This window comes from Chelonoidis abingdonii, chromosome 2 (assembly GCF_003597395.2).
Source record: "Chelonoidis abingdonii isolate Lonesome George chromosome 2, CheloAbing_2.0, whole genome shotgun sequence".
Taxonomy (NCBI): Eukaryota; Metazoa; Chordata; order Testudines; family Testudinidae; genus Chelonoidis; species Chelonoidis abingdonii.
Window position 1 is genome coordinate 58,005,400 of NC_133770.1, and position 27,817 is coordinate 58,033,216.

The 27,817-nt window shown below is 41.2% G+C and overlaps 1 protein-coding gene across 3 annotated transcripts in view; it reads right to left on the reverse strand.

Annotated features, from left to right (window-relative positions):
- The window catches only part of DGKB (diacylglycerol kinase beta), a 495,108-nt gene that overhangs the window by 180,290 nt on the left and 287,001 nt on the right, over nt 1–27,817 (reverse strand). For all 3 annotated transcript variants that reach the window (XM_032784097.2, XM_032784098.2, XM_032784096.2), the window contains one exon: nt 18,492–18,556. In XM_032784097.2, the coding sequence (XP_032639988.1) occupies nt 18,492–18,556 (65 nt within the window). The remainder of the gene's footprint in view (nt 1–18,491; nt 18,557–27,817) is intronic.

The following is a 27,817-nucleotide window of genomic DNA, read 5'->3' on the forward strand; positions in this document are numbered from 1 at the left end:
ATATATGTATACAGACCTATATATGAAAAAATCCTCCAAATATTTACACACTGAATACTATTACTCTCGTGAATAATGCTATTGATATAAGTGACTATTTGAGTGCATTAAAGTTATTCATCTACGTATTTGCATGAGCAAGCTATGTGTGTGTCTTGCTGGTCCCTATTTTCATCTTAGTACTCCATCTTTTTCAGATATGCCTTGTTTCTGTGATATTACAAATGAATAACGTGTTTTTGTGGTGATCTAGGAACATTTCTTCTGAATTCCCTCCTTTTAAGTTCACTTACATTTATAAAATAACCATGTTCGCTATTACTTGTTCATATGCTTTTCAACACAGCTCCAGATTTACAAGGGCGCCTGCAGAAATACTGATGCAATCACAAAACACATCGCAGAAGGAAATTTGTTTTCATAAATTGTTCAAGCAACTACAATTCAAGTTAATCAAGTACTAGCCATTTCAGACCATGATAAAAATGATGAGGTGAATGTAAATACTAATATAGGCAGTTTTCGTTAGTTGTTAGACCTGTCGACAATAATGACAATTCTAAAAAAAAGTTAATTCATTTTAAAAGGTTCCATATTGCTCTCCTGAATCATAAAATGAAATGATGCAGTGTTCTCTGAAAGAGGTAGAATTATGCCAGCCCTGCTGATTGTGCTCTGCAACTCCATGTGAGAACCTTCTCACCACAGTCTCTTTTTCCCTATGCTAGTTGGTATCAGCATCATTGGTAAGAAAGAAGGAGCTTTAAAGCTGGTAGGTATGGAAGCATCCCTCATTGCTCCATCAGGAATGCATAAGATACATCCCCATCCTTCCAAAAAGAAGTGAAAGTTAATAGTAAATTAAATACATGTGAAAATGAACTAAGAGAAAAGGGTGAGAGAAAACTGCTGTGTTCATGGAATGTTTTATTAAAAGGATTTATACTAGAATCCTTTGACCAGACCATGTTCCCTGGGTCCATGCTTGGAGAGATCTTCATGATATTAGGTCCATTCAAAAAAGCTAGGACTGGGTGGGCTGCGTTAAATGCCAAGAGTAGATATGCTGTAGCCTCAGCAGACCCATGCTGCAACAGGTACAGCTCCAACTTATATTATCTTTTCTACAGAATCCAGCTGAGCTGGAAAACTAAGGAGATTCCAAATTAATCTAAAGCCAGTAGATGATCTAGTAATATATTTCAGTTGTCCTGTGCTTCCTGCAGATCTCCCATGTTCCACCTGGTCTAGAAGCAGACCCACAGTTCATTCTATGGGGGCCCAGCCCTGGCCATCCATAAACGATTTTGGGAAAACTCCATGAAGGCATCTTCTTATGGTCTCTGTTGACCGTCCTTACACAAAGGTCTTTTCCCATCAGCATTTTTGCAAAGACAGATCATCTGTCCCCTTACATTCTGCAACACAGAGCCTCTGGATGCTAAAAAGGTATCACTATACACAAAGATCTCTGTGCTAATGAATTAGGTCAGATTTATAATGGGATCTATTTCATGAAGGTCCCTTAAATATCATAAATCTCTTTTGTTAAAGACATTTTTTCCATCATTAATGCTTGTTGTTAGGCATTTAAACTACATAACTAGTAGTTCTCTATATTTGTATGACTAATACAGAAGAACTTTGTCTATCATAGAGTCAGTATATTGTATGTTCTCATGGTTTGTTAAATATAAATAATTCTTAGTGACAAGACAAAAACAACAAAGAATCAAAAATAACCCTTACAAGTGGAACCTACAAAATGGACACAATCTGTGCCCAACAGGTAGACTTAATTAAATTGGTGATGATGTTTATAGCCCTTGAAAAAATGAGTGATATTGAGACAGTTACTTTCAAGGCAGCTGCTCTGCACCCACTGATTTTTATTTTTGCCACTGTTACTGGGAACAGTTTGAGGGCCTTAAAGAAGACAGAAATACATGGTTCTGTTATCCTATCAAAAAAAGTCATTGGAAGTGATAATCCTTGTGAGTGAAGATAAAATATTCTTGGTGTGTTATGTAAAACTAGATATATTGATTAGTGATAATTTTTCAAAAGCCCTATTTTCAGAAGTGACAGGCACCTGGGAGACAGATTTCTAAATATACTTTGGCACCTGAAGATTCAGATAGCTATGTACCTGAATTTTCAAAAGGACCTAGTGCCCAACCCACACTTATGCTGCTAAATTCCTAAATTCCTTTTGTAAATGGGACTTAGGCTCCTAAGTCAATTAGGCATTTTTCAGAATTTTACCCTAAATTTCAATCAGTATTGAATATTCCATTCAGAGTGACTTAAATGAAATTTCACACTAGCAAAAAGTTCATGTTTCTATGATTAACATGTTTTTTCCCTTAAACAAAGAAAATCGTGATCAAGAATTAAAGATTACCAGTTTAATACAACGCTAGAGGCTTTATCATCAAAATCTGAATCATTTATGAATTTAAACTTCTTCCACAGTACATTGTTGCTGTACTAATTAATGTCACTGTAACTAGAGGAGGCAGAAGTCCTGGAAATCTGTTTAAACTATATAAAAAAATCCTCAGGACTACCCTTGTTTATAATATGTTGCTAGTACAAAATATTCCAACTCCTGAAAAACTTCTTTAGATATCCATTATGCTCCCAAAACACAAATTACTGTTCTAAAGAGCATTCAAAGCCTTTAGACATCTCCATAATTGACTCAGAAATAGCATAATGCAAGAAAGGCTACCAGACCTTGTTCCTCAGACGGATTTTTTTTAACAGTTCCCATGAACACTAAAACTGAAAGGTTTTCAAGAACGAGGAAAACATGTTACTAGCTGCTGGTCCCTAAGTCTCATTTCAACAAACAATGGCAAAATTAATACAGACTCTTTGTCTAAATATGCAACCGTAAATAGTTTGTGACATGTCCACCTTTACTACAGAGAGTCAAATAATAAATTCAGGGCTTCACTAGGAAAAGTTTTAACAAATACATTATATTTTTAAAATACGCAAGCTTGTAAGAATTAGATTTTGATCAGTAAATGTTGATAAACATCAATTCTGACACACACACACACACAAGGTATATTTCCATCGGTAATAATTGAAATGTACAGATAAGCAAAGTAAGAAAAATGCTGCTTGAGAACTTAAGAGTCAAAATCCAGGACTGAGACTTTTGAATTAGTCTTGTTACAAACTGACTAGAGAATGAAGAGTAAAAGGTATGATTTGTTGATTTAAGGATATTTACTTTGTATATTTTGACATATGAGCATTGGATGCTTGGTATGTGTATTCTGTTGATTAATTGCTAATAGATACAGATTAAGAGTATTATTGTATGAAGGCTCTTTCACTGGAAATAGGTGCTGCTAACCCATAGAGGGTCACTGGACCCAAGGAAGTGGGGAGGAGGCCTAAATTATGTGGGTAACAATATGATGTTGATCATTTGTGTTTTAGCATTTTATAAAGCTTTAACTTTTTGAATCTCAACATCTACTATATTAAAGAGTTGTCTTCACAGTTGCATAAAATTATGCCAAAGTCAAATTTAACGAAATACAGATCTAAAAAAATTCTTAACAAATAAACTATTATTCATCAACATTATAAAAAATAAATATTTAATTCTGCCAAGCCTAAAAATATGTATCTCCAAGTTATCAACTTGTTTGTCCTAAACTCTAGTAATGGTATTAGTGCTTCTATGGCATAAGGATATCAAAAGTATAGTGATATCTAGTGATTCAAGTAATACATGATTTAAAATACATGGAAGAGTTAATAAACTCTCAGAAATTGCTAGGTAACAGAGTTCTGACCTTGGTATTGCTTCATAGTCAATGAGAGTTTGTTTACATGATTTAAAACTTCCATCTTTTGTTTTCTTGGTTTAGTGAACTGCCATTCCATAGCCTGGTGTAGAAATTTTGGCTATAGAATGCAGAGGGGAAGCAGAAGCTGCCTCAGCCAGCAGGAGGCCAAGGTAGTTCATATTACCCACAAGATGACAGTTTATGGGATTGGTGGTGTGGACACAGTGAAGATGAGTAGCTCAAGGTAATGTAAATAAAATATCCCCTTTATGTGGCAGTGTTAAAATAAACGGACATAGCTACTTGTTATGCCTTTCTGCTGCACCTTCCCTCAGGCTCAAGAATGCAAGCCTTAGTCAAATGTCAAAAGCCAGAAGCAGGCTATTTCTGGTTCTTTAACATTTTCCATTGCTTTTCTGGGAATGACTGGACCTGCCAGTCAACACTCTGCCCCCCTTGATGGAATCAGTGACCAACCATTGAATTCAGAGTCTTCACCAGTCACTGCTTCTTGAAAAACTGGAAGACATCATCAAAATGATGAACTACAATTCCATACTATTCTCTTTCTTCCCAGTTTCCTGTTGATCTTGGTCAGCTTGAGACAGAGAGAGAGAGAGAGAATTGCTGATTCCCCAACCAGCAATCCATAACCCCCACAGCATGAATTTCAGTTTTATGACCCTTTCAGAACTCCAGCCCCACAGCAGCACATGAGTGTTATGGAACTATAGAACCTGCCAAGTGGGCAGGAGTAGATGACATTTTTGCACTGCAAGAAGATTCTGCAGACCTGCACAGAAATGAAGAAGGAATTTGCTGAACTGAGCTGCCAACATTTTACAATTTCCAAGAAATTCCTTATCTACACCATGCTGGTCCAAAAGCTCAGACTAGGATGGCTACCACCTGACCACTGACAGGATACCATAATTAAATCCTTTAAGTTATTGATTTAGAACCAGATGCAGCTCAATGTCTCTCAGGGGCTGTCATTCATGCAGGGGCGGCTCCAGGCCCCAGCATGCCAAGCTGCGTGCTTGGGGCGGCAGGCCCAGGGTAGGGGGATTCCAGTCGCTGGGAGGGCGGCAGGCAGGCAGCCTTCGGAGGCATGCCTGCGGAGGGTCCGCTGGTTGAGTCACGGGACCAGCGGACCCTCCACAGGCACGCCTGCAGGAGCTCCACCGGAGCCACGGGACAGGCAATCGGCAGAGCGCCCCCTGTGGCATGCTGCCGTGCTTGAGGCAGCGAAATGTCTAGAGGAAAAGAGGGCTTAACGGCACTAATGAGAGTTCATAATAACTATTTAGCGAAAAAGGAACCTTGCAAACCAAACAAATTTTTACTTAAGGTATTGGGCCCAAGACTGGGGTTCCTTCTCTGCCAGACTGCAATGATAAGACTTTATTAAGTCAGTATGGTATTGTATATAGATGCTTTCTGGAACACAGTATTGTGAATGTTTCTTTATGGATTACCTAGGAAATTTTTGATATTATCCAAGAAAAATTTTCTTCTGGAATGAACTGTGCTCCTTAAAAATGACAGCTGATAAAGGAACATGGTTATAAGAGAAAAATAAAGAATGCCATTTGTTCAGTGACGTATTAGGATATGGAAATAAATCAGAGATGCGTAAGACTTTTGTGGATCAGATGCTACAGCAGCTAGCAATTTGGAAGGAATTAAGCAGTTTGCAGAAGCCAATTTGATAATGTCTGGCTGAGACGGACATTAGTTACAAACTTTTCTAATAAAGTCACAAATGAAAACTGAAGTGTCACTAACCAACTAAAATATGAGATTATACCATGCCCAGAGAATGTATGTTATTAGAATTAATGTCCAAAGTCTACAGATAGGCCAAATATAAGAGAACCAAAGAAAGGAGTATGATATCATATAGATTATGAGCTTTCTATCTTCTTAGTGTAAGTATATGAAATCTAGTTTCATTCTGTATTACCCATTCTGTTTAGAAACCATGAGAATAACTATACATTGATTTTTAAAGATGATACTAACAGGAGCTAATTTGTTTCGGTGTTAGCTATATAGCTAGGCTTTTTTATGACTGCAATAAAAATAATAAATACTGATCAAAATTCTTCTAAAGAAGACATGAGCACCTGTGTGATTTTAACAGTAAATATAGCAAACACTGCTATACATATATGTAGAAGTGTGTACAGCTATGTCCTATTTTTATGAAAAAGTTAATATTTTCACAGCATATTTATTGGAGGAATATGTATTAAATCTAAGCAATTTATCTAGAATCAAATGTTTTGATTGAGGGAAGTCTGCAGGATTTACTTTATAATTCCTTCACAAATTATCATTTGCTGTTTTCTATATATTATAGGCTAGGAAATGTTTTTCATTTTCCATGTATCAAATTTGAAAAGCCATGTAAAAAAATAGCCTTGATGTCATGGAATTATAAACTTGTAATCAAGTCAGAAAGAAGTCTGATTATTTGCATGGAAGTGATACATGGACTAAAACAACATAAGCAAGGCAAGTTCATTCAAATGCAAGTAGGAAGAAAAAGGAAAATGTTATATAAAAATGTGGCAGATATTCTCATAGGATTTGGCTTTTTTTTTTTTTTTAAGGAAATTTTGAATTTTAGGATGTGTCAAATACCTAGAATGCCTCATTCACATGGTTAGTAAAAACAAAAGCCGCAGGAAATTGAGTTAGGATCATGGCACGCTAGCTAATATGACTAGTTTTCTGGCAATCTGAACAAACAAATGCTGAGCACTAGTGATTGAGAAACGTTAAAAGGTTAAGAGATTAGGGCTGGATCGGCACCTCAAGTTTTGGTTGTTATTTGAAGTTACAGAAACCTCTCCAGTCTGAAAAACTGAGTTGGAAATTTAGTGAAAACAGGTTCTCTGTGAGATTTCCAGTTCTTCAGTATCTACGGTCTGATCCAAAGCTGTCTTGCTTATGGGCTAGGTTACAGGCCAGGATTTAGGCTGTATCTCATGTCAGTCCAACAGCAGGTGGTCTCCTCATTACCAGCATCTGCTTAAGAACTGTCCTGAATACAGATGCTTTCCTGAATTAAGGCCTTAGATACTGGAATCAAGGTAACAAAAATAATCCATGAAAAATCTATGGATCAGAGTTAAGGTTCTGTGTTGTGATTAAACTTCCATTTTTTTGTACTTAAGAATAATGTGTTTATCCGTATAATAAAATTCTGGGATTGTCACCTGTCTGTGTGTAACTCTGAAGCCTAAAATGTTCGATGATTCAGTAAAAAGCCATAAAAACAGCAACAAAGATGGTTGAGAGCTCTTTTTGTTCAGAATATCAGCAGGTTCAACCATCACTGGGATCCAGGGTCTGTTACAGTCCAATTTTAAAGTTCTCAGCCATTTTTAACTTTACAAATTATACCTGTGTCGATCATTGTGATATTAGTGGTAATTCAACCAATCATCATCCTTACTCTACAGCTAATTTGCATGCAACACTTTAATTGTTTTTATGAGGGAGACCGCACAGATGGTGGATTACTTGTCCCAACTGCCACACCTATGTAACAGCATGGGCTTTCAGCTATTAATATTTATTAAATGGTAAGTGTAAAAATTATTACATTCTTAACAATTCACTTCATTTTGCTTTTAACAGCATAGGCTTTGTGATCAGTCAGAGCACTGTGTTCACTTAGAAATCTTAATTGTTTTTTTAAATGAAAGTTGACTATTTTGGCTTTTTTTGTTTTGGGAATATATATCAGAAATGGCTGCTACTCACCTCTTTATGCAGCTCAGGATTTGATATAAACATTTCTTCCAAGACATAACCAATCTCATCTTATCATAGGGACATAGACTTTATTTTGCATGTCTGCCAAGTTAGCTTCAGAACCAGTTTTGTACCTCCGCTGCACTATACATCAACTCAGATGTTCCATTTCTCTCCCTGTATAAAATCAACAACCCCTGCACCCAACTATTTTACCAAGAATTGTTAGCACAATGTTGGTATATTTGATTCAAAGTAGACACTTGAAAGCTGGGTGAAATCATTTTACTAATTCAAACAAAAAACTACAAATATGTTTTATCAGCAGGCAACAAATGTCAAATTAAAGCCTTCTGGTTGTACCACAGATTTCCTCATATGTTAAACTGACTATGAAGAAAAGTCGTGTGAGAGCTTTGGGTATCATTTTCTGTTCTATTACTTCTCATTCCAAATGATCAGATTATAAATGAAAAATTCATAGATATAGTTCCCATATGCTGAACTTCATTTAATAACTGAGATTTGCCTTAAAACTACTATGCAATAAGAGGCAGTGGCTTTAATTAATTAAAGAATGTACCAAATATCCAACTGGTATTTCAAAATCCATAAAAATAGGTTCATGACCTACTCTGAATAATGAAATATCCTCTTCAGTAAAATAAGTTGCCAGTTTGACATCATTTGAAGAGAATTAAATTTTATTGACCTTGGCCTATAGCATATGGACAGATCTGTTATGAATCAACAGTTTCTTATTTGTAGTGTGTGTGCTGGGCCATTTTCTTCAATTCAGTATCATAGCTTGTTAAATAATACTGAGATGCTAGACTGTGCATACAGCCTGAGACTTTCATAGATTCATATGCTAGACTGTGCATACAGCCTGAGACTCTCTCTCTCTTACTTTCATAGTTATTATTTTATACATGTTTCTAAGACAACCATTCTTCTAATAAACTGGGTGCCATTATATAATTTAAAAAAAACCACACAAATTCCCTCAAGAAAAAACTCCTATTCCCTCTCACAATTAACAGCAGACAATTTTCTAGAGCACACAGATGGATACACTTCAGAACCAACTTTGTATGTGAAAGAGATAAGTCTTACATTGCATTATAAAAGTGGAAAACCCTAGCTCACCCTGATCTCCAGCACTAGTGAATTCAAAGCTGAGAACCTTGCAATGAGAGTATGAAATACACTCCTGCGCTGAGGGTCAGAACACCGAGTACGTACTGCTTAAATCCCATCTAAGCCATACAGAAGTGACATGGGAGGAGGGCCAGGGGGCTCATGTGGTCATGCTCCCCAGATTTATCCCAGGGTTTGCTGGCTTCGCTTGGTCACATGGTGTGTCTGGGCACCTCCCTGCATGGCAGCAGAAGGAGCAAACAAGCTGTGCCCCATGGGGAGAGACAGGAGCAACAGCTGGGAGCTGTAGGGAGGGGCTGCTGTTTTCCAGGAGGAAAGACTGAGGGAAAGGGGGGAGACTTGCTTTGGGGGAGGTCTGATTTGAGCTGTTCTGGGGGCAGCCGAACCTTTAAATTGTGATCCCCACTATCAGCAGGTACAGGTCATCTGTGAAGCCATATTTTGAAGACGTAGGTAGTACAAAAGAATTGTATTGGCCCTCTATGCGGGTGAATTTCCTCCCAGAATATGCTGCCAGCAGCCTTCACAAGTTTGAACAAGTTCCATCAATTTCAGCCTCCCAGATACCCTCTACAGCAGCTGTGTTTAACAGAGAGATGTTGTCTCTTAAATATCCAGCCATTAGTCCATTAAACTTTCAAGACAAAGAACAGAATTTTGAGATGGCCCTGTCATGGGGTGTATGTACCCCACAGTGGCCCAGCAGTCAAAGTGTTAATATAGGCACTGTCAGCCAACCATTGCTGATTGGAAGCCCCAGAACAGCTTGGGGGATAAAAGGGATGGTAAGCAGAGGAGCAAGCAGGCTGGAGAAAAGGGCTCCTGCCAGTATGCTACTAAAGAGTTGCCCAGAGGCAACAGATCCAGAGGGAATGAACTGACCAATAGGCTGGAGAGGCTGCAGAGACCCAGGGGAAGGTAGGAAGCAGCTCAGGGCACTGTCAGAGTTGAAGAACCCAGACACTGCTTACCTAAATCAAGGGCCCTGAGCTGGAATACCGTGGAGTGGGTGGGCCTAGGTTCCCCTGCCAATACTCCGATGGACTTGGGAGTGGAGAAAGGGTTTTTCAGACTACTGGACACCAGGTATAGACTGACAGCCCCACTAGGCTATGTGAGCTCAGGCCAGAGAGTGGGTCCACTGCACCACCCCATAGACTCCAATGTTTGATTAATGGCCACTAAAAGGTGCAGAACATTGATGTTATATACTTACATAATTATGCCCTTTAAAAGTCGGGCAACTGCATAATGAACCAGATGTAGTTTGCAGATGGCTTCTGCAGGAAGTCGCTAATGGAACAGCACAGTTTTCACCTCCATGATGTGAGAGAAAGAAGGCCCATGGGAGTAAGGGATGGCCTTACTGTCTAATCAGAGAACTTGAGGGTTAAAAAGTGACAAGCACATTTGCTATAGTCTTGATGTTCTGACCCAAGCAGCATTACTTGTATCCAGCTTTGTGACACAGTGTGGAGACTATGTGAGAAAATGTCATCTTAGTCATGGTGAACATGAGATCTTGGTCTGTTTTAGAAATGTTATCTGTGCTAATACTGATGTCCTTTAAAGTGATCAATGTGAATAATTCAGATACTAAATTTAACTACCAGTCAACAAGTTCCCAGTGGAAGCCAGTAGACCTGCAATATGGCCTGGATGGCACCAGGCCAGGGTTTGCACAGCATGTGAGTACACCAAGAGTATTTGCTCTGGGGGAGGGGAGGCATTCCTGCATTTGAGGTCAGATGCAAGGGGGCTGCCCGTCCCTGGCCTAAATTCATGTTATAACCAGGAGCCTACTGGGCCAAGGTGGGGCAGTACAGGCCAGCTTTTGATAGTATATAAACATTTCAGAAAATGGATTCTCTTGCTCTGCTTTTGTTGAGGATTGCTATTACATTAGCAATTATAAGCCTGAGTTTAGAGGTGCAGTTCCATGGAGTCTTATCCTTTTGTGAAAAAAGTAATTAGGCGGGATCAATGAGACAGGCAGTAGATGTTTGCAACCTGCTCTCTGCATTGGGCTGCTGTCTTCTGACTGAGTCTTCTCCTCTAGCCATAGCCAAAACAGGGAGAAGAAGGGAGTTCCTAAAGTGTTTGTAGTACTTGCTCTTGGGAGCAATTATTTTTGCTTTGCTTTCAAAGCCTCAAGAACAGCAACTGTGCTCTGTTATCTTTGCTACCAGGCCAGGACTGGAGGCCACAGAGGGACACACTTTCACAGCAGGATGCCTGTGTAATATAGCACTATTAATGGGGTGAGAGACTTTTTTTTTTTTGGCAAGGGATGTCTAAGGTGAGATAAGGTGATGTGCTGTGCTGACCTTGGTACACTGCAATACTGGACCAGGAGGAAGAGGGAGACCTGGCTAAAAATTCATTTACTTTCAGTATCCACTTTCTCTTTCTTCCGAGAATAAGTCCATGTCATATGGTTTACAGGTCATAATCTAACCCACAATTATGTGCATATTATTAATTAGCAGAGGGCTTATTTTCTGGGAGGTCATTTGCACGAAGTAAATTGGTATTTAGTGCTTTTTTTAAAAAAAAAATACCAGTGTCTTTAGAGGTTAAGTGCATAGATACTGGCACAAAATAGAAGCATAATTAAACAAGATAAAAGTGAATTTCTAAAATATAAGGTCAAGAATTCTACACTAATCAAGTTACTAGGAATATAAGATTGTTTTTGTTTTAGGATTTCTTCATCATAAAACAGCTGTAAGTCAAGAAGAGAGACTCATATTTGAAAATCTCTAAAATGATGTCCTTAGAACTGTAAATGCAAGCTATAAATTCTACTTTAGTTTGCTGAACCTCAAAAATATCTTGTGTCCTATTAGGTGCCAGAGCGTATGTCTACACTGCAAAGAAAATCTCAGAGGCTCGGGTCAGCTGATTTAGGCTTGCAAGGCTCGGGCTGTGGGACCAAAAATAGAAGTGTGAACGTTCCCATTCACGCTGGAGCTTGGGTTCTGCCACCCTCCCCCTACACTGGGGCTTGGTCTACACTACGCGTTTATACCAAATTTAGCAGCATTAAATCGATTTAACCCTGCACCCATCCACACAATGAAGCCCTTTATATCGATATAAAGGGCTCTTTAAACTGATTTCTGTATTCCTCCTCGACGAGGGGAGTAGCACTGAAATCGGTATTGCCATGTCAGATTAGGGTTCTTGTGGCCACAATTCGACGGTATTGGCCTCCGGACGGTATCCCACAGTGCATCATTGTGACCACTCTGGAAAGCAATCTGAACTTGGATGCACTGGCCAGGTAGACAGGAAAAGCCCCGCAAACTTTTGAATTTCATTTCTTGCTTGCCCAGCATGGAGTGCTGATCAGCACGGGTGACCATGCAGTCCCAAATCCAAAAAGAGCTCCAGTATGGACGATATGGGAGATACTGGATCTGATCGCTGCATGGGGAGACAAATCTACTCTATCAGAGCTCCGTTCCAGAAGACGAAGTGCCAAAGCATTTGAAAAAATCTCCAGGCTATGATAGACGGAGGCCACAGCAGGGACTCAACACAGTGCTGCATGAAACTTAAGGAGCTGAGACAAGCGTAACGGAAAGCCAAAGAATCAAATGGATGCTCATTTAGGGAGGGAGCGGGGACTGAGGACTCGAGCTATCCCACAGTTCCTGCAGTGTCCGAAAAGCATTTGCATTCTTGGCTGAGCTCCCAGTGCCCGAAGGGTCAAAAGCATTTCGCAGTGGTTCAGGAATATGTCAATTTAACACCCCCTTCCCCCTCCCAAGTAAAGTGAACAAAAGAATCGTTTCTACTTTTCAGTGTCACCATGTGTCTTGACTGGATGTGCTGTAGACGGGGGTGCTGAGCCGCTAAACCAGCAGCATCCTCTCCTCTTCTTCCTCCTCCCTGGGCTGTGGCAGACGACGTTACGTGCTACATAATGCACTGATAACCGATCGTCATCATCCCTGGTGTTCATAGTCCTGCTGGCCTCCGTGAGTCGGCCCGGGGTCCTGGCTAAATTGGGAACGTACTCCTAGATCATTCTCTTTTTAGCTTGTTGTCCTGGAGATTCAGTCCTGACAGATGGTGCAATAGGTGCTTGTAACCATCCTACAAGTCAGCTGGAGCTGAAGACTCCTGCATCCCCACCCTTCATGTCGTAATGGAATTCCGCGCTATCATAGCCAGCGCCAGAGGCTGTGCTCCTCATGCCCCCCGACTGCTTATATATAGATAATGGAGGATGTCTGCCTGGAATATCAATACAGCTGAAGGCTCCCTTCCCCCTCATTTTATCTCACTAAATAACTTAGTGGTTTCGTATGTTCCTGCATTCTGTTATTACTCATACACAAATGAGAGGTAAACTGGCCACGCAGCTTAACCAGTGAGGGGAATGTTATCAAATAAGCTGATGGTGACAAAGGAGTACCCTGGAACGGGGGAAGGTGTTGTTCAGGGGACCCCAGATGGCATGCAGCTCATGCATTTCTGCGGGGATGTCTGGGCTCTGTACCCGAGCGGCTGTTCCTCTGGTTCTCTAGTAACTGCCCCATATTTAGCAGAACTGACTCATATTTTAGACAAAACATAAGAAGGGCATGACCTGGGAAGTATTCCATTTTTGGTCCACGCGCCCCCGGCCGACCTCACGAGGGCCAGCCAAGAGGCACCCCATGACAGCAGCAGACGGTACAATATGACTGGTAACCCTCATCGCCAATTCCAAAGCAGCAGCGGTGCCAATAGGGTGGGTAACTGTCTCTGCTACCTTGCAGAAGGCATATGAATGCTGCTACGTAGCACTGCAGTACCGCGTCTGTCAGCCGCATAGTGAGGAGACATATGGTGACAGTGAAAAAAGGCTAAACGGGCTCCATGTGTTACCATGCTGGCGGTCTGCCAGGAGATCAGAGAAAAGCAAACGGCTCCATGGTACCATGCTATGGCGTCTGCCAGTGGCAATTCCAGAGAAAAAGGTGTGAAATGATTGTCTGCCGTTGCTTTCAAGGAGGAAGGTCGAGTGACACATTTACCCAGAATCACCCGCGACACTTTTTTCTCATCATATGCATTGTGATCTCAACCCAGAATTCCAATGGGCAGGAGGACTGCGGAACTATGGATAGCTACCCACATACAATGCTCTGGAAATCGATGCTAGCCTCAGTACATGGACGCACACCACCGAATTAATGTGCTTAGTTTGGCTGCGTGCACTCGACTTTATACAATCTGTTTTAAAAAACGGTTTATGTAAAATCAGAATAATCCCGTAGTGTAGACATACTCTGTGTTTCACAGCCCGGTCTCCAGCCCAAGCAGGAACATCTATACTGGTATTTTTAGCATTGCAGCCCGAATCCAAGTCAATTGATCCAGATTCTGAGACTCAGTGCTGCAGGTTTTTCCTTTGCAGTGTAACCACCCAAAAGTCATGTTAGCAAACTTAATTTTATCAAATACTATTTTAGACTATTTAATCTGGACTTGAATTATTTTTGTAAAATGTTCAGTTTGTCTCCACATGTAGGTTCTATTCACATAGACCATATATCTATTTTTCTCAGCACCAGTCTAGGATGTATACACAGATCTCCCTGCAGGGGCATTCTGGCCAAAGCAGTTTATTTTAACAGCGTCCCAGTTTAGTGATACTGTGTTACCTCAAATGCTGTCCTCTACAAGTTTGCTTCACCTTACGGTTAACTACTAGACACTTGCTCACTGAAATCAAGAAATTTGATCCTGCTCTTAACAGGAGGCACTAGGAATTGAACCATGCTTTCTCAAGTGCAGTAATCTCAGCACTTCAATCCACCAGTGTTTGGCTACTATGACAACTCAGATTCTAATAGGTATCAATGCATTTAAACACTTGCCTCCTTAAGTGTCTGTGGAATGGTAACAGTATTTATCTTATCAGTAAGACCAGGGGACACACTTGATCATTGAAAAGAAAAGAATCACACTAAAGGACGTATCTGATTACAGTATATCTATTGCATACATTCTTTAGTTATGTGCATTTGCTATGCATTTAAGCTGAGTTTTTGGGGGGAATTGGGTGTCCAAATCCCTTGGGTGACTTTGAAAATCTCAGTCCCACTTTATTTTTTTGTACTTTTGAGAAATTAGCAATGTAAAAACTTTTTGGGAAAAATAAAATCATTTCTCCTGTCACATGTTGAATAGAGGAAGGAGTTCCTAATACTTAGATTCTATTACTTTGAAAGCATTTTATGAACACTGACTAAACAATCTCTCTAAGCATAGTGAAGTAGAAACATTTTTTATTTCTATTTTACACATAGTGAAACTGAGGCAGCAAAGTTGTCCTCTGAGAAGTGACTATAAAACTGGAATTGGAGGGAGGTCCAATAGTGGTTGCATCTCAGTGATTTCATTTTCCTATCACATCTGCTCAGTTTACAAGTAAAAATATGTCTTTCCCTCCACTCATGGCCAGCCCACATAACCTGAGTTCAGACTGTCGAGTTGGATTCTTTCTAGCTTATGAATCATTGGTAGTTTATTTTTTTTATTTAAAAAAAATTGCAGGCCAAAATCTGTCCTAATTTAAATTGCTGCAGCTATAACTTGTTTTAGTTTCAATGGAATTGAACAGCTGTATTAAATGAGGGCAGGATTGTCCTTCAATGTGAATCTTAGTTATCAATTTTATTGATGGTGCATGAGCAAGGATGGAATCCAGCTCACACTCCCTAACCTGTACTGACTGTTTAAAGTAACAAAAAACTTATTTTGTCACTAAAGTGATATTCAGAGCGTATTCCAGCTATTCTGGAAGAGGTTTCTAGGGGAGGTTGTGGAATCCCTATCACTGGAGGTTTTTAAGGACAGGTTGCACAAACACCTGTCAGATATGAACTAGATTTACTTGGTCCTGCTTCAGTGCAGGAGAGTTGGATTTGATGACCTCTTGAGGTTCCTTCCAGCCCTACATTTCTATGATTCTATATCTATTCTGTATAACACAAAAAATCAAATTCTGTTTAGCAAGGAATTCCATGTTGGTTATGTAACGGATTGTTACATAGTCACTTCTGAAAGTAGAACTGCAATGCAATGGTCTGATTTACAGAAATATTTAATCTCTCATTTAGTTTAGCAGGAGTTCTGGATGCTCATCATCTCTGAGAAATCAGAACTTACGAAGCAAACTCCAACCCTGAGAGGGATTCTTTTTTCAGAGACAGGATAAGAATTTAGGAATTCAGGGTGAGATTTTTCAAGAAGCTAAATGGCTTAGGAGTACAAGTCCCTTTGACCTTATTGGGATTTGTGCTCCCAAGTCACTGAGATGCTTTTGAAAATGCCACCTTCTAGTAAATTACAAAGTTTATAGCCACTGGCTCAGTGAGTTCTAAAATGAGATCTGTTTTCTCATACTTAATACCTTACAGCAGGTTTCTCATTATGGAATGTCACCATATGCAAACTGCTGTTAAAAGAACAAACTGCATCTGAGATAATTGTATGTAAAATTACATTAGCAGGGTTTGTCATTTACCCCTCTATGCAAAATAAAACAAATATTTTAAAAATGATAAGCCTGTAGCAAAATTTTCAGGAAACTATCTGAATAAAGATATTTACCGTCTTTTGTCTAAAATATCATAATTAAACGTAGAGCTGTGGCTATCTAAAAATGATTAGTTTGACCTTAGAACTTCTCTTATTATAAACATGCTAGCAGATTATAACTTTAACAGTTAATACTTAGATTTATTTTTGATAAATATTATATCATCTGAATGAGAGCTCTTCTAATCTCTGAAAATATCATTACCTTTTCAAGTTCTTTCAGTATCTCAGTAACAAGAGGTGTAAAGATTGGAGCTATATATTTTTGTAATTAATTTCCTTAAGATAATGTTAGAAACATTAGAATCTTTAAAATATAGATGAATTTCAACATGAGCCTGCTAGGAGATGTTATTAATGGCATATGATTTACTGTGACATGAAATCTGACCTGAAACTCATATTATTAGCTGAGCTTTTTATAAATTAAAATTTCCAACTGCTGAAAATACACAGAAGGGCCATTGATAAACCTGCTTCACTTTCAGAGTCCAGAAAACCTGCATTTGATAAGTGTCTGATAGCTCCACCAATGTGTCTTTATGAACCACTGTATTCTCTTCATTATATAATTCTTGGGAGTGAAAAATATACGAGCTTGATGACCGTGGTGGGCAACCTGCGGTCTGCATGTGGCCCATCAGGGTAATTTGATTGCAGGCCGCGAGACATTTTGCTGACATTGACCAGCTGCAGGCACGCCCCCGCCCCCCCTGCTCCCAGTGGCTGCAGTTCGCCATTCGTGGCCAATGAGAGCTGCAGGAAGCGGTGGCTAGTATGGCCCTGCAGCCCACTGCTTCCCACAGCTCCCACTGGCCGGGAACGTAGAACCGCGGCCACTAGGAGCTGCGGCGGGCCAGGCCTGCGGATGGTCAACATCAGCAAAATGTCTCGCAGCCCTCAATCAGATTACCCTGATGGGCCACAGGTTGCCCACCACTGTATTTTAACATGGGCATTTATTTTGGAATTTATTGCAATATATCAAACTCTGGATCATGACAGATCCTCACAGATGCTGAGGGGTACTGAGTGTGTAAGAAGCCTCTTGGTGTATGGCTTGTGACAGCCTCAGTCCCTGTGGTTGGGGGAGCACAGTGTTTTCAGCCACACTGCAGTTGTTAATGGCCCCACTCTCACCGCTCTGTTCTGGTCCACAAAGCAGGACAGCCATACTAGGGAGAGCAGATCCACTATCCTATAGAAATGGCAGCCTTGTAACTCTCATCCATTAGGGCAGCTTGCTTACCTGAGACACAAGTGCTCCAAGATCTCCCTATGGAGCATAGAGTTCCACATAGCCCCCAATTCAGGCCAGTGGGTAAATGCCACAATTTGGCCCAGAGAGAGAACATATTCATAAGTATATAAATAAATATGTGCAGTATATATTCCTATAGATTGTATTGATTTCTTTTTCTCTCTTGTGCCTTCAAATGTTACTTAAGACTTCTGAAATGTTGTTGTTGATCTGACAAATTACCCTAATACGAGAGACAAACAACGATTGCATTATGGATTTTACCTACCCAATAAGCTGTTCATTGAGGAAAGATGTATTTAGAGTATATATTAATACATTTTACATTTCCAAAAAACTTTGGAACAACAGTCCATATCAAACTCAAAAAGGAACACGTGGATATACGCAGAGTTTCAGTTCACACATTTTAGACATTTCCAAAGCTTCTTAATGATAAGTCGTATATATTTATAAAACAGCATTCAGTTGCCCTTCCTCACAAAGCGTATATATGGAAGAGCCCCTTGTCAACATACCAGTGTGTATGCAGGAATGAAAGATAAGGATCCCCAGCTGCAGCTGTCTAATAAGTGCTCTGCAGTTCCTAACGGCAAAGTGTCAACTCAGGGATCCTCAGATACCACAGTGCATCATCTCTATCATGCTAATCTTAAGAGTCAATCATTTTGCATGTGAGAACAGTTTATTTATAATGCTGCTCTCTTTAACTGAGATACCAGATATCACTGACTTTAATCGGAGTAATCTGGAACCAGATATTTAAAGTAAGATGCAGTGACATTCTGTCTTGTAATCAATATTTTGAAGGAAAATGCAGAATTTATCTCCTCATGTAACATAAAGCTTACCCATTCACATGCAAATACTGTTTGTGTTCTTACCTACTGTTGAACTTCTCTGGATGTTTTTCTCGCATGATGTGGAATCTGTGGGCAATTGAAGCATCCTAACAGGAAAAAAGAAATGTGTAAATCTATCACTATGGGTAAAACTGCAAAATATAAAATCGAAATTCTAACCAAGGCACATAAACCACAAGATGTTTTTTGTACTATCATTACACAAGAGCAGTACCCTGATAATTTTGAAATCTCAGATATACAGTATTCCAACGAGCAGATACATCTCCAGATCATTCACCTACTACACATTTTACAGTCTGTTACATCTTTTTACATGAATGGAATGTGCTAGTTATTTTTGCTGAAAGTATCTCTAACTGTTGTGCAGCATACAGGCATTTGTTTTCAGTGGTTTACTATCGACATCATTATTTTCGCTGGATTACAGAATAAATCGATGAAATCTCTTTCTTTGGAAGTAGAGTAGAAGACCCACTAAGGTAACTTCACCTGTATACAGCCTGAGCATTTGTATAGGGCCATTCAATAGTATTGTATGCAAAGTTCTATGTGGTCTAGGTCAAGATCTGGCTACCCAATATTATATACACTGTGATGGGGCAAGGCCAGATGGCTACAGTAAAGTACTGAGAAACAGGTGTGTTAGCCCCAGGCTAAACAAATCCCTAGGACCATGGTAAACAAATGGCAGTTGCTCCAGGTTAATCAAGGCACCTGGAGCCAATTAAGACCTTTCTAGAAGGCAGTGGAGATAGCTACTTTAATTAGAACACCTGCAGCCAATCAGGGCAGGCTAATCAGGGCACCTGGGTTTAAAAAGGAAGCACTCCAGTCAGGCAGGGGGAGCCAGAGGAGAAGGAGTGCGAGTGAGAGCTGGGAGCAGAAGGCAAAGAGCTGAGAGTGAGAGAGTGTACTGCTGGAGGACTGAGGAGGACAGCATTATCAAGACCCAGGAAGAAGGTCCTGTGGTAAGGATAAAGAAGGTGTTTGGAGGAGCCATGGGGAAGTAGCCCCAGGAGTTGTGCTGTCCTGCAGCTGTTACAGGAGGCACTATAGACAGCTGCGATCCCAGGGCTCGGGCTGGAACCCGAGTAGAGAGTGGGCCTGGGTTCCCCAAACTCCCAACTCCTGATCAGACACAGGAGGAGTTGACCCAGACTGTGGGGAAGATCACTGAGTGTAGCAAATCTGCCAAGAAGCGCAGGACCACCAAGGTAGAGGAGGAACTTTGTCACAAACATTTAAAAAAAAAAGGTGGATTCAGTATATGAACAACCCATTTGCATTAAAAGACTAACGCTAAGTCTCTAAGTCAGATCCCTACATAGAGCACCTCCAGAGCACAGTCATTCCAGATACACATGTCCTATTACCTCATAGACACCTGGAAAGAATGTTGTACGTGGTTTATAGTTTTTATATTTCTCATATAATTACTAAACACACAGATTGTGGTTACATTAACTTCTGGAGACGATATAAAGCACCTTAAGATCATGTATTAAAAACAACAAATAAGAGGTAAGCTTTTATACAATGTGATGAACTGGAAATATCTCTACTGATTCTTTTATAAGGTGCAGTCTGACTCGCACCTCTTTGTGCCAAGAGGGACAGGAGTATAAAAGGTTTATAGGATCCCCAGTGTTTGGTGTTCACCTACTAGTCCACAAAGACATGTCATGTAAAGTCTCTAAGGAAGCCCATGTCATTCTGGCATCATAATCATTGCGAGGATTGCATGTGCGGATAATATGTAAGAAGATAGGGCGTGTATACAGGAAATTATGTTCTTAAGTCTGTAGTTAAAGGCAACTCGCTCAGAGCTAGCGTTCCTTGAAAAGTCTCTCTCAACCTCCTCTCTGAGAAAATTTTATCTCCTTAGCTTACTATTATTGTCTAACAATAGAATCATAGAATTCAGGATATAGAAGGGACCTCAGGAGGTCAATCTAGTCAACCGCCCAGCTCAAAGCAGGAAGGCCAATCCCCAACTAAATATTCAGCCAGGGCTTTGTCGAGCCTGACCTTAAAAACCTCTAAGGAAGGAGATTCCCACCTCCCAGGTAACTCACTGCAAGTACTCCATCACCTCCTAGTGAAAAAGTTTTTTCCTATTCCAACCGAAACCTCCCCACTTGCAACTTGAGACCATTACTCCTGTTCTGTCATCTAGTACAACTGAGAACAGTCTAGATCCATCCTCTTTGGAACCCCTTCAAGTAGTTGAAAGCAGCTATCAATCCTCCTCTCCTTCTCTTCTGCAGACTAATAAAACCCAGTTTCGCTCAGTCTCTCCTCTTAGGTCATTGCTCCAGCCCCTAATCATTTTTGTTGCCTCCACTGGACTCTTTCCAATTTTCCACATTCTCTTGAGTGTGGGCCCAAAACTGGACATAGTACTCCAGATGAGGCTCACAAATGTCAAATAGCAGGGGAATGATCACATCCCTCAATCTGCTGGCAATGCACTTGTGGGAATCTAGCCTCTCAGTCCCAGACCTGACTTTGCGTCCACAATCTGGTCCTTCCCAAACCTGGACCTTAGCGCCAAAAGTCTGGGGCTTACCTGAATCTCCCAAGCTCACTACCCAGTGTGGGTATTTGGCTGCCACCAGGTCAGTAAATTTAATTAGAGAGCCTGACCCCTCTTTCCTCTCTCTGGTGCCCCCAACCTCCCTTGATGGGACACCCCAGATTCCAAATGCCTTGGATGCTAAAGAGGGGAAAAAATCCTCTCCTCCCCTTCCCGGCTTGCCCAGGAAACCGGTTTCTCTGCTTCCAAGAGATAAGCGTTCTCTACCCTCAGGACAATTGAGTGCAAAATGCCAACAGCTTGGCTTTGCCTCCCCCCGTGGCCTGCCTCTTTCCCTGAAACGCATAGGATAAGATAGCCCACAGCTGGCTTTCCCTCCCTTTGCTCCCTAGGAAGAAAACTTCACACGTTTTAAAGAAAATTATATAAAAAAAGAGAGAAAAATAAAACAATAATCTTGCATTAAGAAACTCAATACAGGCTCTTGCTTATAAGAAGATATGAAGAAACAGTCTGATTTTAAAAGATAGCTCCAATAAACCAGGTACAGCAATTCAACATACATGTGGAATGGGGAATAGCTACTAACGATCATCATAGCCGAATTTACTGTGTTGCTGTTCCTTCTGGTGACTCTTAATAACCACGATGTTTATGACAGAACTTTTAGGCAGGATACATGAATGCGAATGATTAGGAAACTGGTTGTTTTACTCACAGCCGAGAAACAACAAAGACAGCTGGTAGTAAAATTCCGCCCCTCAACTTTAAACAATCAGTTCTCTGATTGGTCCCCTGGTCAGGTGTTGGTTACCCTTCCAGGTAAAGAAACTAACCCTTATTACCTATCTAGTATGACCCCCTACTTAATAGCCCAAAAATGCCATTCAATCTTTCTTGGCAACAAGGGCACACTGTCGACTCATGTCCAGCTTCTTGTCCACTGTAACCCCTAAGTCCTTTTCTGCAGAACTGCTGCCTAGCCATTCGGTCCCTAGTCTGTAGCAGTGCACGGGATTCTTCCGTCCTAAGTGCAGGACTCTGCGCTTGTTCTTGTTGAACCTCAAGTCTATCAGCATACCAAGTTAAATAGTAATGAAGAGCTTGAGGGTACTTGAAAAGAAAATTAACAGGAAGAGGTAAACAGAGGGGGGAGTTTTCAGATCTGTTTAAAGATCTGTTCTGGTATCTGTGGGAGTGAAAGAAGCCCTGGCATCCCTCACTGAAGAAGTAAACTGTCAGTGAGTTTGCTTCATGAAAAAGGGATCGCAACTAGGCTTGGCTGAAAATGTTGGGAAGAACGTTGGGTCAGATAAACTTCTTTAAGCAGGAGTATAATTGTTAGTTAAGTTGAGGCCATAGAAAGCATGTTATGATTGTTAAAAAAAAAACCTTATACTTGATTTCTCTATAAAGACATATAAGTGCTATGTTTTAAGCAAGGCTGTATTCTAAGGTGAACACTAAGAATTAAAGTTCAATGGCCCATGTTAGGCAGGTTGTCAGAATAGATTATCACCATGACCCCTTTTGGCCTTGGAATCTATGAACTAGCAAGCTGTGGTGTACTGTTCCTTTGGGAAAAGGAAGCTTGGTAATTCTGTGAGCATCCACAGGAGCAGGAGCTGGACACTGGGGATGCTAGGAGGACTTGTGGGGTGGAGTATGCCTAACACTAAATGTGTAGAGAGTGAGGCCTGGAGGCGAAGTGCTTGTGTTGTCAATAATTGGTGGAGTCCGGGAGCTGAACCCAGGCAGGCACAGACATAGGTGGCAAGTTATATGGGCCCGCAGTGCCCGTGCTCCACCAATATTCAGGAATGTGGGCCCAACTCCACCAATGTTTGGGCATATATTTTTCAGAGCCATCCCATCTATAGGACAGACTGGGACAATCGCCCCAGGCCCTGCACTTTTTGGGAGGCCCTGCACTTCTGTGGGACACAGGGAGGGTTAGTGGGGGGCTTGGCACCAGCAGCAGCAAGCAACCCAGCCCCAATCCACTCCACTTCACTGCTTCCCACTCCTACTCCGCCTCTTCCCGCCCCTGCTCCACCCCGCCCCCCATTCTACCATTTCCCCCCAAGATTACACCCCCACCCTGCCTCTTTCTGGCTTCCACCCCCTCCCTCAAGCAATGCCAGGAGCTGGCAGGGCGGGCTGGGGCCAAATCACTCGCTGGTGCCCGGGCCCCCGCTAATCCCCCAGGCTGCCCTGGACCCCACGTCCCCCTGAAGCATGGGGCCTAGGGCAGTTGCCCAGATCCATCCTATGGATGGGACAGCTCTGCTTGGACCTGTTCTGGCTGGGCACCACCAAAAATTATACAAACATGGTGCCCATGAGCACAGACAAAGCTCACTGACTCTAGGGTTATATGGTAGTGACTATGGCTCACAATGCTGAGTACCCCCAGGGAGTATCACACAAGGCGTCTGTGTGTTTGGTTATGATGGGTTATTTGCTATGGAGGCAGATCAGAAGGTGTTGTTTAAGGAACCAAACAGGAAAGATAAAACAATAACACATGTAAGACTCCATAAGAAAACAATAGCTGAGTTATCACTGGGGAATAAACTACCTGCCTGGCTCTATCCAGCTTAGAATGGTTTACTCTTTCCAAAGCTAAGCCTGGATCAAAGGACATTTAATCCCCAAAGATCGTAGAAAAGGGAGGCGGGGATGGGTGAGCTTGAAGAGGCTGTGCAATGAAAAGCTGACATTCAGTTGACAGAGAGAGAGGTAGAAACTACAACGGGGATAGTCTGTTTTCTCCCAGAGCTGGAATTGGCTGGGTTTAGGGGGAATACAAATGTGTAAGTAAAAAAAAAAAGTGTCTAGGTGTGACATTTTCCTGGTGTTATCTGGACCGGTGATCTGCAAGGTCACTCCAATCCTTCACTGTGGGAGCCAGCCTTACCCTGCTGTGAGAACCCCCACTCCCAGGCTCTTCATGCAAAGCCTCTAGCGTGTAAGCTGCCCCCAGCTACATGAGTAGGCACTTTTGGCCAGCTGCTGCTTGGATTGTGCAACAGAATGACACTAGCCAATATCTTTGGTCCCAGACACAACCCTAGGAACCTTCATTTTGCAGTGTCCAGTTATGCCCGCTGGACACTGCAAGCTTATATGAGTTCATCAATTTAACAAAGAAATTGATATGTGCCAGGCTTGTTATCCCAAGGGGTGTCTGACACACTCCAAATCAAATGCACTGCTTCAGGTAGAACAAACAAGTTTAGTAACTACAAAAGATAGATTTTAAGCGATTATAAGTCAAAGCACAACAAGTCAGATTTGGTCAAATAAAATAAAAGCAAAACGCATTCTAAGCTGATCTTAACACTTTCAGTGGCTTTACAAACGTATATGCTTCTCACCACAGGCTGTCTGGTTGCCCTTCAGCCAGGCTCTCCACTTTGATCAGTGCTTCAGTTGCTTGGAGGTGGACGTGAGAGCAAGCATGGCAAATGTCTCTCCCTTTTATCATGTCTTTTCCCTCTGGGCTTTGTCCTCCACTTCCTTCAGAGTCAGGTGAGCATTACCTCATTGTAGTCCCAAACTGAGCAAAGAGAGGGGGGTGACTCACTCAAGAGTCCAATAGATCCTTTGTTTCTGCCTAGGCCAGTGTCGTTTGTCCTGTGAGACTGGGCTGGGTTTGTTCCATATATGCCCTGATGAGCTCTGAACTGCCTCTCTGTTCCTGGAGAGTTTTTGCCTGGGCTTGTTTTAAGCCATGAGAACACATTTTCAGCCTCATAACTATATACATGAAATTACAACCTATAACATTCCTATAACACCAATGCTCAGTGCATCACGAGCCTTCCGAAGACACCCGACATGAAAAACTTTGCATTGGATACCACACAATCATATTATAAAGATGAACATGGGGTTGCAGGGTGTTCCCCCAAGGTACAGAGCATCACTCTAAGCTTTTTATTGTTTTTTTCCCTTCTACTCTAAGCGGTTTGTATCTCTGAGGAATGAATTAATAGTGCTTTGTTTTGAAGATACTGTTTCTTTGTCATTGTAAACATATGCTGTCACAGACTCCCAGAGGGAAACTATTACAGGTGTGAAAACCAAGTTGATCTGTGTTGTTGGGAACAAGCAGGTACAGCCCAGAGTCCAATCTGCTGTGGCTGCGCTTTCACGTGGCTGTGTAGTCACGGCACCAGTGCTGGGAGAGAGCTCTCCCAACTCTGTAAAAAACCCACTTCCACGAGGAGAGTAGCTACCAGTGCTGGTGCACTGTCTATACTGCCACTTTACAGCACAGAAACTTGCACTGCTTGGGGGGGGGGGCGTGTTTTTCACATCCCTGAGCAAGAAAGTTGCAGCGCTGTAAAGTGGCAGTGTAGATAAGACCTAAGGATGGTTGGGCCATGTGGTTCCACCCAGAATGAGGTACAGGAAGCCAGGCCAGTCCCCTATGGGGTGCACTCAAGAGGCACCAAAAGGGTCTAAGTCACAGTTTGCCTGGTGCACACGTGTGTGCGCACACACACACTACCATCACACATGATGATGCAGTGTGGAATAAAAATTTTAAGCAGTATGAGTATGTGATGGCTAACCAAATTATTCCCAAGTAGCTTCAATACTTATAAGTTACATTTATCATCCCAATTGTGTGTTAGTAAAACCTTCAGACGATGCCATATTCACATCATTTATTTAAGGCCCATGTATTTAATAGAAAAATAGAAAATTATTGATGCTGTTTTTCATATCCATCTATCTGTAAAATCAGTACCATTATAGTTCAACTGTAGTGGTCTATGAGAAAGATAAAAATACAGAGAGAGAGAGAGAGAGAGAGAGAGAGAAAGAAAAACTGTGCTAACCTGAAACACATCCTTATCTGCTTCACCTCGCTTGTAAACTCCCACGGGGAACTTCCTTGCCTCAGTGGAGTATTCTCAAACTCATTGTCCTGTCAGTCTCATCTGCTTATCATTCACATATTACCGTAGTTATAAGAAAGTTGAAATGTAATTTTACAAGGCAAACATTCACTATTATAGGTAATCCTGCAGTTACAAAATACTTCATCCTCAAAGTGATACTGGTAGTAAAACTTGAGCTGCCAGCCTTCCAAGTAAAGAGAGCCAGTAAATCAAAATCAACTCCGTTAGCTAGAAAGCACAGTTTTTGATACTTTATCCACATGTTAGACACTCCAATTAGTGAAGGTATATTTCCTAGAAAAATATAAACAGAAAGGACCACCATTGTGCTTAACTTGTTAACCTTCTTCTACATTAAGGCAAAAGTAAAAGAAAGACCTGAGACAAAATGAGTTAAGAAGTAGTACTGTATTGGACAGAAACTAGAAAACACTAATCAAGGACTAACTGTCTAATGAATGAAATGAAAAGGCTAATGTGCTTACTCATGCATAACAAATACAAGGCATCAACAAGTTAGGGATCAATGCCTACTGCAGATGACAAACAGGCAGATATTTTTCCACGGAAGGTTAATTTGCTCAAAATTTTCCCATGACTGAACATTTTCTAACTCCAAAACAGATCAACCAACTTAGTGAGTTTGGAGGTTAAAAAGGACAATGCTTAAAAAGCAATTTTGATGGGCACAGCACAAGGCAGATGCATGCCACACAAATGTAATACAAAAATTGCTGAAAGGGTACAACTTCATTTATAAAGAACATAAATAAAACTGATCACTGGTACCTACACACACACACACACATATATATATATATATGCTTTGAAGCAGGGGAGCTGCTTTTCAACTGATTGGCATAAGACTGGCATCAATGGTGCATCCAATCAGGCGACTCCAAGATTCACTGATTGGAAATTACATTCTGTAACATTCTAACCCCCACCCAGGGCTGGTCCATTTACATAGGATTCCATGTCACCATGACACTGGAAGGGACTCGAATGGGACCCTTGTTAACAGGACAGCCCTTTGTTCACATGAAGAAGACTCTCTGCTTTCATTTAAAAGAATATTTTTAGCACATTTCTTTGTAAAGCCTTACATAAAGTGGTCTAAACAAATGCAAACTAATTGCAAGGCCCAAAACAAACCAACAGTAGGAATCTGGAGGTAGGGGTGAATTTAAGATCCACTCTCTAATAAATATAGCAACTAGGGATCACCGGACAACATCCTCTTTACCCTGGGGAATCTATTATGAGCTTCACACTACCAGAGAAGTAGAGCAGAGAGCTGGTCCATACACCTTTTAAATTGAATGGTTTCAAATACTTTTGAGGGTGTATCTCAAACCTCCCCAAATTCCTTAGGCTGGTTCTGTGCACAGTGATATGTCCATGGTGGACAGTAAGGGGTTACATTTGGGTTAGGGGTCATTGTTTCAAAATCCCTCCCACAATTCTGTGACTGGCTCGGCATGTTAATGTTTCCAGCCTGCTCTAAGTTTGGGGAAGAACAAGCTGGTGCTGCTCATTCAGCCAGATGGTGAGCTGTGAGTGGAGCTCACTAGCAACACAGACAAGTCAGCTACTTCAAGAAAAATATTCCTGCATCTCACATCAGTACAAGCTGGAACACATGATAAGTGCACCAACAAATAATATAAATAGCAATTCCTGCAACCAAAGCACTCTCTACTCAGCCCCGCCAGTCACTCTCGCATGTCAAAAGGAGGACAGACAAGACCCAGCTACTTCTGTACTTAAAGGAAGTCCTACATTCACCTCTAACTGCCTGCCCAATACAAGCACAGAGTTTGAACAGTCAGTATTGGGAGGAAGCCTAGAGACCCATCCCCCGCACAATCCAGGGGAGAAACCAGCTTGGA